This window comes from Podarcis gaigeae (genome assembly GCF_964106915.1).
Source record: "Podarcis gaigeae genome assembly, chromosome: 2".
NCBI classification, from domain to species: domain Eukaryota; kingdom Metazoa; phylum Chordata; class Lepidosauria; order Squamata; family Lacertidae; genus Podarcis; species Podarcis gaigeae.
This window is the reverse complement of record NC_139679.1, coordinates 84,729,451-84,744,577: the sequence shown is the minus strand read 5'-3', so window position 1 is coordinate 84,744,577 and position 15,127 is coordinate 84,729,451. Positions and strand designations below refer to the sequence as shown.

Below are 15,127 nucleotides of genomic sequence, written 5' to 3'. Positions count from 1 at the left end.
TAGTTTAATACTGTATTTCTATATTACTATAGTACTGTATTAGTTATTTTCAAATACTTAAATATTTTTAGGGTGTAAGACCCAATTAAAGCCCGTTATTTACATACAGTATTACAGTATTTACATACAGTATTAGGCATACTGTATTAACTTTATTAACCGTATTAAAGCATTAACTTTGAGATATTATTTTTATTTAATGAACCCTCAGCCTTATTCAAAGTAAGCTTAAATTAGCTATTTCACTTATTAATCAAAGTGCTATTACTGTGCGACAGCAATATTTTATGTTTTATTCTTTTAATGATAGTTTAGGATTTATTTAAATATCATTTCAGTCTTTTCAGAGCTATATATTCACTGCTCTGTAATAGTCTATAAGCATAATTGTTACTGTAAATTAAATTAGCTTTTTACGAAAATACCGTGCGTGTTTATGTTTTGTTTCTTTTTTCAAAGCCAAAAAGTGTTTCAGGCTTGTCGAGTTTCCCGGAGTGTGGAGTTATAGAGAGTCGAGTTTTTGGGGTTCTAATGTTGATCATATGACTCTAAAATACTTTTAAAAAACTTTAAAACTCACTAATTTTCATCTAAAATTTAGAAAACTTCCCGGGGCAAGACCCCGGTATGGGCCCCCCCAATATTTTTTATAAGTCGGCGCCCCTGGTCTCCTAGCAATTGAAGCCTTGGGCTCACCAGGCCTAGCTATGCTACAGCAATTTAAAAAATAAACCTTGTTTTGATTGAAAATCAATAGATGGATAACTTAGCAAATCCTTGAAATCAGCGGCTAATTATTCTACAATACAGGATGCTATGATTGGGCTAGCTAAACTCCACTGTAAGTACCTACCAGAATGAACTCCTGGGAGAAATGTCTTTAGGCTGGTGTGGGGGGAAAAGTCACAACTAAATTAACAGCAAGTTACTGAACAACCAGAAGAGCTAGGTTTCTGGTGCTTGAACACAACAAAAGAGAAAATAGTGTGTTATGAAGAACAGAGCATGTACTATAAAGGTTAGGTCCAGTTGCGGATGACTCTGGGGTTGCGGCGCTCATCTTGCTTTACTGGCTGAGGGAGCCGGCGTACAGCTTCCGGGTCATGTGGCCAGCATGACTAAGCTGCTTCTGGCTAACCAGAGCAGCGCACGGAAACGGCGTTTACCTTCCCGCCGTTTATCTACTTGCACTTTGACGTGCTTTCGAACTGCTAGGTTGGCAGGAGCAGGGACCGAGCAATTGGAGCGCACCCCGTCGCAGGGATTTGAACCGCCGACCTTCTGATTGGCAAGCCCTAGGCTCTAGCACCAACCGCATCCCTGAGTATGTGCTATAGATGCTGGCAATTTAACCTGGAAAGAAACTGATCATCGAAAGCATAACTCATCAGTTGGGAGTTCACTTCTCTGGATTGCTCAAAAGCAAATCCTCTTAAAAACCAATACAGAGTATCCCTAAACCAAAAGGGATGAGTTAGTCCACTAGTTATTTTTCTTCTGTATACAGACAAAAAGATGGCAAAAGATGGACTCAAAATGCATTTTAAGGTACTGGAAGAAGAAAATGCTTGCTAAATACAAGTTTGAGACACTGATCCTCAACTGTGAAAATAAAGAAGTTTTGGAGCACCCTTTCTTACTGCATGCATAGACAAGGGATAGGCTGGCATTTTGCTCCATGCTACGCAAGGGCAGAGAGGAGTTAACATCTCCTCAGGGGATTCAGCATCTCCCTATGGAAGGCACCACATACAACTTTTTTTGTGCAGTTATTTCTAAAAATGCTTGAAGCTATTTCCAAAATGCCCTACTTCTGTTTGGCTGAATTTGATTATTAAAAAAACCCAATACTGTTCTCTCCCACCCTCACATTTTCAATGAAGACCGCACCCCCAATGCAGTCTGATCCTTTCACAGTTTTTTGATACAAAACTGGAATTCTGGCATCGAGCTGTTTGCAGAGGTCAGTGTGGAGTCTACTGTTTTGAATGTATTCTGTTCCCTGCTCCCCTGCACACTCTCTCGCACACACACCTATAATCATGCACCAGGCAAGGCTGAAAAAACAAATGTTTCAGGTACATTCTGACAGGACATTAAATTAATGACAGGCTCCAGACCAATATCCATTATAAAGCAGTTGCCGAAAAATATTTTATGATGAAAGCACAACTTCCCATAACCAGTCATGGTTGTCCCATTTACTTCAGAGCTCTTCACACAACATAATATAATATAATATAATATAATATAATATAATATAATATAATATAATATAATATTACATAATATAAAATGCTACCCGTGAAGTAAGGAGCATGAATTAATATGACTTACAAGTTCTAGGTCCACATCAATGTAAATAAGGAGCATGGGACAGCAGACAGGCTGGTTTGCATCAGCTCCAACCCCACATATCCACTTTATCCAGCCCACAGAGGGGTGTGTTGGCAGGATGTGGCAGGGCCACTAATAGGAAGGGGCAAGGCTTCACCATCCTTACACTGGCCCCATTTTTCTCTTGGCAGACAGGCAGATAATGAAGCAAAAGAGGACTTTTCACAAATAAGCAACTGAAACATAGGGAAGCCTGAACAGCACAAAGGCCAGTGCTTCTGATGAGTCATGGACCTGTTTTAAGACACAATTTCTTTAACACTAATTAATTGCCTATATTAAGACACAAGTGTATTCTGAACATTATAGGGCCTTGTACACGCGCTGTGGGGGTTTGGGGGGAGGGAACTGGGGGATTTTTGCATTTTCAAAAAATTGAAAGCTTCATATGTGCATTAAAATATTACAATTAAGTATGTTGAACCCTCCCATCATTGATAGAGGGGAGTGTTTCTCCCACTGCAAATGGCAAGTGTGAGGGAGGTTAGGACAGTGGTTGGGGTTAGAGACTTATGATCCCCTTCTTCCACGCCTGTTCCAAAAGAGGCTACCCCCCACCCCAAATATGGGGGAGGGAATCAACGATGCAAGAGTAAACTATGTGACAAACATCACCTCTAGTTTGACTCTTAAGTAAGTAAATTATAACTATTAAGCATAAAAGCATGATTTCTTTATGCAGCTGCTTCAGGCACAAGTTCAAGTTTCTAGCATTAGAACTAAATGCTTTAAGCCAAGCTGTGTTTGTTTCAAAGCAAATTCACATTTCAATGTTTATGCTGTCCCTAGGAATTCTCCAGTAAATACACCCTCACACTAGAGAGGAGGGTGTTATCACTCATCACTCTGATTCCTATTTGGGCTGAAGCAATCTGTTCTTTCACTTTCCATAATTGCTAACATGTCTGACTTGGCTATAATTACTGCCACTATTGTTACAACATTTGCTCAGGCTTAGCCGTCTGGCCCCTTCATCAGTAGTTGGACAGGCCTGTTATTAGCCTCTCTCTATTATAATCCACATTAGAAGGAGGTTTGAAACCACTGCTGCTCTCCTCTGCATTCAAGGAGTCACAGTATTCTCAGTAGACACAGAAAGCCAGCTTCAGAGATACTTTCTAAACAGCTGCCTGATTTTGTGTGTGTGTACGTACACACACACACACACGAATGTATACATAAACATCAAGAAATACATGCATTAGTCGAGCTCTGAATCCTTTGTAATGGCTATCATCCAACACAGGCTCCCTTTGGGAGTAACTGCCACATAGCTTTTCCTTTTCCTTTTCAGCATTACAAATGCCTTCACATTTCATCCACATCAATACACTCGAGCTCCAATGCACTATATATTCTGCACATGGAGATCAGGTGTGAAAGACGGGTCATTGGATTTGCAAACACTAGAGATAAAGGGAAGTAGTGTGTGTTAGCTCCCCCCCCCCCCCCATGATCAATTTCTGAATACAGTATACCGTGAATACCTTGGGTTGTATGCAACTCACCCTTGAACGTGCCCACATTAGAGCTTGACTTTCTGCTGTGAACATTTGGACCAAATGCATGTATCACATCCCTTGGGCAATGAGAAGCAGGTATAGGCCAAGTATCTTAGGCTGCACCTCATCTGATATACTATCCCATCTTTCATTCTGCACCTGTTTCTCTTCCTTGCTACTTGCGCAAGACTGCATATTTTCATTTCTCCCTATGTACCAATCCCCATCAGTTTCCATCTCACATATTGATATTTGGAAGTAACGAGAAATGCCCCCCCCCTTTGGCACACTAGGAGCAGATACTGATGTAAGATTGCAAAGCGTTCTTTGCAAAATATTCTTTTTATTTTTAACCATTTGCCTGGCCCAACTATAAGAAATCACAGTCAATTAAAGTGCATCGCAAGAGCAATACCAGGCCACTGAGGGACAAACCAAGGACAAACATCCGCAAAAGAGCTTTGAAGAAGACCTGAAATGGAGAGGTGCTAAGTGACACAGTCACTACTAGGAAGCACCGTAAAGTGAGGCTTCCTTTAGCAAGGAGACACTCTCTCTAGCCCAGAGTCACCTTCAAGTCTCACGAGTCTTGTCATTTGACCCCTAGCCTGTCAACACACCATGTGAGACACGCCAAGCAGCCCATCTCCTCGGAGCAGGCCCTGCGCCACTTGACACAACTCAAAGCGGCACGGCGTCGCCGAGACCCAGAGGCCAGCGCCGCCTAACTTTCCAGGGGAAGGTGCGCGCACCATTCTCACCCGGTGCCCAGCAGCTCTCTAAAGGCAGCAAAGCCCCCTGGGGTGGGGGACGCTTCCGCCCCTTCCTTCCACAGTCCCGAAGTGCTTCTTCTGTGCCCGGAGCTGCACCCAGGCTACATAGGTGGCACTAGGAAGCCACCTTCCTGCCCCATGGACCTGCGCAGCGACAAAAAGGTGTGCGCGGGAGAGCGAAGCAGTCGTAAACACGAGCGGAGCGCGAGGCAGATCCGGACTGGCCTCCTTCCCTCGAAGTTATGGGCTGCGCCTGGAAAAACCCCCAGGACCAGCTGCGTGCCTGTGCTTTGCACACCTGGAAGAGGGGGGGGGGACACGGGCGCAAGGCTCACCCTCCACCCATGGCATACGGGGAGCAGCAGCAGGAGGAGGAAGGGGCCGGAGCCCCTCCGCGCCCCCCTGGAGGCAGCCGTCCCCGCCGCCGCCGCCTCCCTCGCCCCCCTGCCCCCGCCCCCCGCCTGACCTGTAGGCGCTGCAGGTAAGAGGCCGGCACGTAGCCCGTCTCCCCGGAGCCCGCCCGGGTCACCAGCCACCAGTGCTGGTTGCTCCGCTCCAGCAGCAGGAAGGTCTCTCCGGCGCCGAAGGCCAGGGAGCTGGGCTCGGCCGAGCGGAAGCCGTACAGGGCCCGGTACATGGCGGCCGCGAAGGTGGCGCGGGGAGGTGTGGGGGGAAAACACACTACAGGACAGCGGACCCGAAGGGGACCCTCCGGTCAAGTGCCAGCGCCGCCTCCTCCGCCGCTGCCGCCGGCTCCTGATGCAAAACACGGCTCCCCAGGCTCCGCCCCCGCCCCGGGCTGCGTCACCCTCGCCGGCGATGTCAGCGCGCAGCCACGCCCCCTGCCGGGCTCGCGGGGCTGCGGCGCCACCTGCTGGGCTGCCGCTCTATGAGGGAGGCGGGAAGCACGGCCGGCGGCGGAAAGAGCAACAGCGCCTCAAGCGGCTGCTGCTGCTCCTGCTGTTGTTATTGGGTCAAGTTGTCGTCCCTCGCCCCGCCTTGGGGGAACGTCTCCGGCGCCCCTCTATACTAAAATGCTCTCACGCTGCATTTTCCCTTATTCTTATTAGAAATAGTAGCTGTATAAGAATAAGAATTTTATTATTTCTACCCCACCCATCTGGCTGGGGTTCCCCAGCCTGGCTGAGTGGCTTACAGCAAATATAAAACCATAGCGTGGTTTTATATATTTTTTGTCTGTGCACCCTCATTTTTCACTCATGGAGGGTGTCAAAGTGACTTACAGGTTTTTTAAAAACTGCCAAAAAACAAACATAGGTTTCAGCCCAGGCATGGAGCCAGTAGAGAGAAGAGTTTGAACTCTTATCTGGTTCTTGCTTTGAAGAGAGAGGAGGAAAATCACAAAGTAAAGCTGTCGTATTGCTTTACTGGAGACAAGGGGCAAGAAGGACATGTCTCTTGGCCTAATCACTGGCAGTACTCTGGAGGAGATATTTTAAGGCACTGGATGAATACTGTATACCTGAACAAAATGAAACAGTGGGACGCTGCCAAGTTCTTTATGAGGGAACATGGTGCTGAAGGCAGATGCTTATGTTGCTGTATTAAGGACTCTAGCATCGACCTGTAATTTTAGGGTGACTCTCTCATCAGATTCACAATTGTTTGGGGGACAAGAGATCAGCATTTGCATGAGCAGCTGTTGCGAGAAACCAGTTTAACACTACATCGCTGCCTGGACGTATGCAGGTCAGCAGAACTTTCTAAAGCAAGAATTAGAATATTAGCAGGCACCCAAGAGACACAGGTGCATGCTGTCCAACAGTCCGGACATCACTATATTTTTTTTATTTTTTTTCCAAAAATTTTATTAGGTTTTTTTAATAAAAGAGATACAAAAATAAAAAACAGCATTGTTTGTGTCTTTACAAAATTTCATAACATCTTTGGACTTCCTCGCGTCATCCGCTCGCACTTACATTGTTCATAAAATTTTTCAAGCAAATTACCATCTTATTTGTAATCTTATAACCAATCATTACAATATAGTCTAATAATGCTCATCTAATTTAGTGATGGCCAATTGTTTATAATCAAGCATCCTTCTTAGCATTCCATCAAATTACAATAATTTTGTAAATAAATCTTAAATTTCTTCCAGTCTTCTTCAATCCTTTCTTCTCCCAGGTCTCGAATTCTGCCAGTCATTTCCGCCAGCTGCATATAGTCCATCAGCTGCATCTGCCATTCTTCCAGCGTGGGTAGATCTTGAGTTTTCCAGTTCTTTGCGATGAGTATCCTTGCTGCCGTTGTTGCATACATAAAGAAAGTTCTGTCCTTCTTTGACACCTTCTGGCCGACAATACCCAGAAGGAAGGCCTCTGGTTTCTTAGTGAAAGTATACTTAAATACCTTTTTCAGTTCATTATATATCATTTCCCAGAAGGCCTTCACTTTAGGGCAAGTCCACCAGAGGTGAAAGAATGTTCCTTCATTTTCTTTACATTTCCAACATTTATTGTCAGACGAGTGGTATATTTTGGCAAGCTTAACTGGGGTCATGTACCATCTGTATATCATTTTCATTATATTTTCTTTCAAAGCATTACATGCAGTAAAGTTTAGCCCAGTGGTCCACAACCTTTCCCATTCCTCAAACATAATGTTATGCCCAATGTCCTGAGTCCGGACATCACTATAAATCGGATGTGCCACCTAGTGAAGGAGCATGCAGGAGACAAGGCCTGTATTGCGGGAACCAACATGTAAAGAGAAAAGAAAAATGCCTAGCATATGGACAGCACTGCAAAGCATGTGGCAAGTTTTCAAAGCTAGTGCAGGAAGGTGAAATCTCAGAGACAGACAGTGAAAGCAGCGCAGGAAGACATTGATGAATCTAAGCACTCGGATGATGTCCTAAGCTGACTTTCGGATCACTGTTAGTGAGAAATACTGGAGCAGTGGGGATCAGCACCTACCCTTACTGCACTCTTTGCTCATATGCTTTTGAGCAAAAAACCATTTCCTTTTCAGCTACAATCTGCTGCCAGTGACACTGGTTAATGTAAAGACATACTGTACATTGAACTGTGTCACCAGCTGCATATTATGTACAACAAGGCTACAGTGGTACCTCGGGTTACATACGCTTCAGGTTACAGACTCCGCTAACCCAGAAATAGTACCTCAGGTTAAGAACTTTGCTTCAGGATGAGAACAGAAATCGTGCTCCGGCGGCGCGGCAGCAGCAGGAGGGCCCATTAGCTAAAGTGGTGCTTCAGGTTAAGAACAGTTTCAGGTTAAGAACGGACCACTGGAACGAATTAAGTACTTAACCTGAGGTACCACTTTATCCTGAAACCTGTGTACAAGTGCAGACGTCTTCTTTTTTTACATTAGAGAGGCATATCAATTTTATGAAATAAATAAGTAAAGGAATTGCAAACAAATTGGAACAATTAGATGTAAATCCACTGTAAAAACACAAAGGTGTTTTTTTGTTTTTGTTTTTACAGTCTGTAGTGGGCCAAGGCTTGTTTGTTTGTTTGTTGTTGGCTATTATGTTGAAAAAAGCTCCGGAGTGCCAGTTCTCACACACTCCCTTTTGGCTCTGCCAGCACAGTTTTCTAACATCCTGGAAGTGATGCTAGCCAGGCAGAAAGCAGAGATTGCTCCCTTAAACTCTTGCCAGAAGTGGGGAGAGGATGAATGAGGACAAGGGAATGAGAGGGGAGGCTGGGTATTGCCTGCAGGCATCTCTAGCGTAAGCAATGTGGTCGCTTTCAGAACATTTAAATGTTCAGTCACCTTATACTCGAGAGAAACTGTCACCTTCAAGACGCACCTTTATTAAGGTACTGCACTATGTAAATGCATGCAAAACACAACTGATATTAGTCACTTGCCAAGTTTTCTTTATTTTTTAAACAGAACACAGAGTTCTATTCATTTAAAGCATCTGAAATTGGTATGACAATCCCAGTGAAAATGAACTGTACGGAGCACATATCTCCTTTCACTCTCCGCTACCTGACAAGGACAGAGAGTAAGACTGAAAGGCTGATAATGGAAAACAGAGAATAAAAGGAACTGTTTCAAGGAGGCTTGACTATGACAGTCTTTTTCATGAGTTATGGCAGAGGCAAGAAAGCAGAACGATCCAACAGAGCTTAGGAGCTACACAAGTAAAAACACCGGGGGGGGGATTGAGAGTTGTATCTAACAAGGCCCTAGTCACAGTAGAGACATTAAAATTAATTCTAGGACTAACCACAGCCCCAACTGCATGAATGCCCCACGGATACTTTTTTTTTAGACCTGTAAATAAAAGAGGCTTCCATGTATTATTCAAGCCATACCCACATTTAAAGCACATTGCTTCTCCAAAAGAATCATGTGAAGTGTAGTTTGTTAAGGTGCTGAGAATTGTAAATCTATGAGAGGTAAACTGCAGTTGCTATGATTTATTTTATTTGTTTGAGGGAGCCAGGTGCTTCAAATGGGCTTTAAATGTATGGTATGGATGTAACCTTATCAGTCTCTGAATTGAGATTGAAAGCTGGCTCTTGAGTCCTCACAGAGTGTTATAGCTCCAAGTACAGAGCTCCAAGGACAAAGGACTGTTAGATTGCCACAAGTGGAATCTGCAATGAAGTGTTGCAGCATGGAGTTCTCCTGCTGAGAATTCCAACCAGCCAGCCATTCCCGCCTTCCTGGATACTCCATGTCATTTCCACTCCCACTGAGTTTTTCCTTTTCTGAGCTTCCTTCCCTCCCCAACCAAAATCAACCAGCATTCTGTGGCTTCAGAGAGTCCTCATAAGTCTTTTGCAGAGTTCCCATTGTAATTTTTTCGTAGGCAGTTGTTTGTACTTTTGCAAACCTTGGGGTTCCTCCAAGATTGCTGATAACTCTCGTGTTTGTGTGTCTGGTCTCTCTCTCTCTCTCTCTCTCTCTCTCTCTCTCTCTCTCTGTGTGTGTGTGTGTGTGTGTGGCTAACAATATCCATGAAGCTTTAGTTCAGCAAATGCTCAGTAGAGGGCGATCGGAGCTTGCAAAACAGAGCTCTTTCGCTATCCGATTCCTTCGTAAATTACCAAATATAGAAAAGCCCTCAAACTCTGCCTTCTGCTTTCTTTGAACTGTTTTGTTTTGCTTTCGGAAGTCATGGTTTACTTTTATTCCCTACCAGCTAAAAATAAAAAATATAAAAATGCACAGATCTAGAACAGTGTGGCAACATGCTGTGGCATGATCTTTTGCAGGCAATGGCCTAATTTGCCAGCTTTTGGGTGTGTAAGATTTTCACCCAAAACAGATATGGATTAAATCTAGTGGTAGATGACTGAAAGGATGGTGGAGAGCAGAGTGGGTGAAACTAGGAAGCAGAAGTCTTGTGAGCAAAAAAGTAGGATGGCCAAGAAAGCACAAATGAGGTGAAAGCTAGCTTTCCCAGAAGGAGACCAGAAATAAACAGCTACCTCCCTCCCTCCTTGTAAGAAGAGCCTGCTGGATCAGACCAAAGGCCCATCTGGTCCAGCATCCTGTTCTCACTGTGGCCAGCTAGATGCCCATGGGATGCTCACAAGCAGAACCTGAATGCTACAGCACTCTCCCTTCTTCTGATTCCCAGAAAGAGGTATTCAGAAGCATACTCCCGTCAACAGTGGAGGCAGAATGTCACTAATATGGCTTGTAGTCAGTGAGAGCCTTATTCTCAATGAATTTGTCCAGTCATAGGAACACACCCTGCCAATGCACATGGCACTAAAATGGAACCCCCAAGAACTTTACACAAGCCCCCCCCCCCCCTCTCCCGGCCAATTTTGCCAAATCATGGACTGACTGATGGTAAGCAAAATACATACTGGACAATTCCCATTGATTCTGCCTGATTACTCAGTCATGGTGACCTGGCCCCAAACCAAGAAAGGACTGAGGGGATCTGATAAACAGGTCTCAGTCATCTCCCAGGAAAACACAAGAGTTGAGACTTTTTACACTAGATGTTTCCCGGCCAACAGGCTGTGCCTAACCCAGCTGAGAAAGTCATCTTCTTGATCTTGTATGTCTTTCTCACATTCATACTCGCCCCATTCCTCCAACAAGCCCATACATGCTTCTCCCTCTCCCCATTTTATCTTCACAACAACCCTGTGAAGCGGGTTTGGCTGAGAGACAGTGACTGGCCCAAGGTCATCCTCAGTGAGCTTCATGACTGAGCGGGGATTCAAACCCTAGTTTTCTAGGTCATAGCCCAACAGTCTCAGCATTATACTACACTGACTTTCTTTAATTTTAAAAATGGCAACTGCATGAGATGAGCAGGAGCAGGTCTGTGGGGACTGGGGTGTATGCCCCTTTCACCCCATGCCACCATCCTGAGGAAAACTCTCCTCCGAGCTGCTGTTAGCCCCCCAAATAACAGCTGTTATTGGGAATGTCTAAAAGAGGCATGATAAATATACGGACACATTGCAATGTCATGGCTGTTTGGGCAACAAGGACCAGGGCAGGAAAAAGAGGAAGCAGGTGCATCATATTCTGGCTCATCAGGGAGCTGCAAGGTCCAGAGCCGTCTCTGTCATGCCATTGCCAGAGGTGGAAAAAACTTAAACACGATGCAGAGTTACCAAAAAATAGACCGGAGGCAATTGTACTTCATTCAGCAGAGCTTTTACTGCTACCATTTATACAAATATGCTTAAATCTGCAGGGATGCTTGCAAACAGCAATCTATGTTTGGATCTCATGCTGGCCTAAGACATTTTGCAGCCCTTAATATATGCTCCATGCACATGCATTTCTCAGCTTATGCTACCTGGGCATGGTGTTTTGGCATTGCTCTTTCATGTTTTCAAGGAATCCTTCCCAGGGCACAACTTTTGTGCAACTTTTATGTGCATAAATTGCGGACTTACTGTACCGCCATCTTCCCCTTCCTTAAAAGGTAAGAGCTACAGGAAGAGGGAGATGGCAGAGGTGGGTGCTTTTTGAGCACCTAGAAACCTTTTTCGAGCACTCAAAGCAAGTGCTCACTAAAGCTCAGCCAGCCCCTTTCAGAGTGAGTAGTGGGATGATCTCTTGATACTCCAGCACACAAAGGGCTTAGATGTAACACAGCCAAATTGTTTAGGACTGGAATACAACAGGCAAAACATATGTAAGTGGTTTGGCTGGCAGCAGTCGTCTCTAGGGATTAAGCCTGCCATGCAGACAGATAGTCCATGCGCTGTTTATATGAGGAGCAAAGGGGATCCAATTTCTCAGGAATTCCTTATGGAGGTGGGAGCAGGGGGCTGACTCTTCCCTAAAATAATTAAGAAGTGGTGAAGTGCTGTGTCTTATTGTTTACATATATTTTTTTATGTTTTGCAGCTTTTTTCCAGACTTCCTTTCTGGCTGTTGCATAGTGTATTGGCTCTCCTGGCTTGCCATACCAGTCAACTCTTAGGCAGTGAGCAGTTTAGTTTGCAGTTCTGCATTAGCAGCACCAGCCTGCTGCATGGTTTGTTCCTTCCATAAACTGTCTTATATTAAAGAAGTCTTCCACCATTTATTATTATTTATTAAATTTGTTAGTTGCTTTATCTTGCCCAAAGCTACTTACAAACAACCAGAGTTCTGGCAAGTTCTGAGTGTTTTAGTTTTAGCAGACCAACATATAATTAAAAAAAACAAACTTAAATGAAGCTTTTAACTTTTAAAAATCCCACACTGTTATGCTTAAACAAACAAAAAATCCAGTGTTCTGCAGGCAGCATTTTGGACAGCCTCATTCCTTGCAAAGCCCACGGGCCATGGACATATATAGGACAATTTAGAGCTGAACGATACACTACAGAATCTGACTCAGGGGATTATTGTCATCACACTTGATTCCCAAATAACCTCAGTTTCCCACATTATTCTATTCCCATCTAGAGCCCATCCCTAGCATTAAGTCCATCTTAACAAAACAGCCAAGATTTTAGAAGCCTAATTTTGATCTTAACAGCCATATTCTTCACTATTTCTCAAAGGAGCTACTAGGCTAATGATGAAATAACAGCCTGAGAGCAGACCCCATCAGCTCCACGTTGCTTCCTGGGGGAGATGAAACACTCATGAAGATGCAGAGCCCTTCTCCCCAGACAGGAACAGAAGAGAAAACTCTCTTAAGATTTCTGTGTCAGTATGTTTTGTTTTTTTCCAATTACTGTTAATGCTTTCATTCAAAAGATGCTTAATGGAGGTAATATTCACAGAGGAGAGGAATTTTAGTGACCGATGAGGGCTCCACAGTTGTAGTGACTTAGCAGACATCCAATTCAGACAATAGTCAACAGTTTCACGAGTTTAACAAATGTTTCTTTAAAACAGCAGCTATGACTCAGAACTCGGCATAGAGGCCTGAAATGCACCTGCTACGGTGCCTAACAGAACAATCGCATACACGTCTACTTGAAAGTAAGTCCTATTTAGTTCGGTGGGTAACGGCGTCTAGGGTTGCAGCTTACAGTACTGGAGTATTTGGCAGTACAGTTTGGCAGTCATGGAACATTTAGCACCACCATTTCAAGGACATTTTGCAAGCCCCCCCCCCCCCAAATCTAAGCCAGGTGTGGCTAACCTGTGGCCCTCCAGATGATGCTGGACTTCCATCAGCCCCAGCCAACATGGCCAATGTTCATAAATTATAGGAGCTGTAGGGTGGCAACATCTGAAGTGCCACAGCCTAGCTAGCTCTGATTTAAGGCAAGGTACCAGGGAGAGGACCTTCTCAATGGTGGCCCCCAATTATGAGATGCTTTTCCTATGGTATACTTTGTTGACTTTTCAGTGCCAGGGAGAGTCCTTTTCTATTTTCCCCAGTCTTATTTTTAGTCCCTGCTTCTTGTTAGGACTAAAGGAAGTTGCATTTTACTGAAGTCAGACCATTGCTTCATCTAGCTGAGTATTGTCAACACTGACAATGCTGGCAGTGGCTCTCCAGGTTTTCAGGCAGCAGATACCGGGGATTGAACCTGGGACCTCGTGCATGCAAAGCAGATGCTCTGCCGCTGTGCTGTGGCTCTTCTCCAGTTGTTTTAATCTGGCTCTTAAGGTCTTGCTGCCTTTTGAGCTTGTGTTTTATTACAGTTCCATTTTGTTCTGCTTTATTTATTTATTTTGTTTCTGTGTGTTTTCCTTTTATGCAGAACTGCCCTAGGAATTTCTGCTGACGAGCGGGATAGGGAGAAATAAATATTCCACCTTCCTGCAAATGGAGAAAGAAGGGTAAGCATCAACCCCCCCCCCAAGTTTTATTTATAAGATTCGCTTAATTAATGGAAGCCCAATGATCAGTGTTACCAGCTTGCACCTTGTATGGTATGAGGATCACTGTAACATCCTTGCAGGTGGTGCGAAGTAGCACAGCCTCGATTGACCTGCTGTAGTTCCTGTTTCTCATTTGCTGCAATATTCAGCTGCTATTTTACGATCGGATGTAGCTACACGGCTCAGCCTGACCACAATATTTTGCAGGAAATGTCACATTTCTGCATAGAATGATACATGGTCATATACCAACAATGAGTAAACCCAGCATTTCTTTTCCTTTAGGAGATGGCAGCTATATCACTGTGCAGGAATATAAGATGGCAGCAATTTCCATTCCAATGTGTATTCATCATAAACAACGCTGTTTCTTTTCCGCTGCAGTTTGTCTTCTGACCAGTACCATGTTATTTGCCTTGCAATCTGCTATGGTTGAATTTAACATAATTTCAGTTGTGATGATTATTGGTATGATTATGTGACTTCACAACATGAATTCAATCCTGCTTGCTTTGGGTGTGCCACCCTGCACAGAACTGGCTGGCACACTTGTGTTCTGCAGGAAGCAGGACTGAACTGCCCATGCAGCAGCTTATATGCAGGGAGTTCAGTCCCGCTTCGGTTCAGGAGCATGAGAATGTTCCATGCGGGGAACATTTTCACACATCTATACCCCGCAGAAATATAAATGTAAAACCATGTGAAAAATATATCATCCATGATGTGCCATTGGGGGGCTTAGAAACAACAATGATGTGAGCAAATACTACTTGTCTTCACTTGACTTATTTCCATTCTGGGATGCAAACAAACACTCAATCTGTTTCAATTTCCATATCTGCCCTTGTTTTATTGCAGAATTCTCTGACATCCCTGCTTCTGTGGTGTGGACCCAGAGCCTATGAGCTCCATCTGCCTGCTGTTTATGAGATGGGGAGTGCAATGGCATTCCTTGCAAAGGGCCTCATATTCAGTTCCTGGAACTTCCAGGTAAATGGGCCGGAACAGATAATGTGAATGGTCTTTGCCTGAGATCCAGGACAGCTGCTGCCAGTCAGAGTAGACAGCACTAGGCTAAATGGAAAACTCATCTTGGTAGAAAGGAGATTTCTGTGTTCTTCTTATGGTGCGAGAAAGGGGGCCATTGCTGTGGTTCAGAAGCAGGCCATATATGGAAGAAGTCCAGGAATGACC

At 44.3% G+C, this 15,127-nt stretch overlaps 1 protein-coding gene and 1 long non-coding RNA gene across 3 annotated transcripts in view; one reads left to right on the top strand and one right to left on the bottom strand.

Moving 5' to 3' along the window:
• NCKIPSD (NCK interacting protein with SH3 domain) overlaps nt 1-5,496 on the bottom strand; it is a 94,243-nt gene extending 88,747 nt beyond the window's left edge. The window contains exon 1 of one of the 2 annotated variants that reach the window (XM_083727170.1): nt 5,139-5,496. In XM_083727170.1, coding sequence (XP_083583296.1) covers nt 5,139-5,309 — 171 coding nt within the window. In that variant the 5' untranslated portion in view covers nt 5,310-5,496. The remainder of the gene's footprint in view (nt 1-5,138) is intronic. The other variant, XM_083727169.1, reaches the window with a different exon arrangement.
• Nucleotides 5,497-13,011: 7,515 nt separating this feature from the next.
• LOC310838636 lies at nt 13,012-14,896 on the top strand. Its single transcript, XR_014561085.1, has 3 exons — nt 13,012-13,081; nt 13,813-13,891; nt 14,792-14,896. It is a non-coding gene; the product is annotated as an uncharacterized lncRNA (long non-coding RNA).
• The last annotated feature ends 231 nt before the right edge of the window (nt 14,897-15,127 follow it).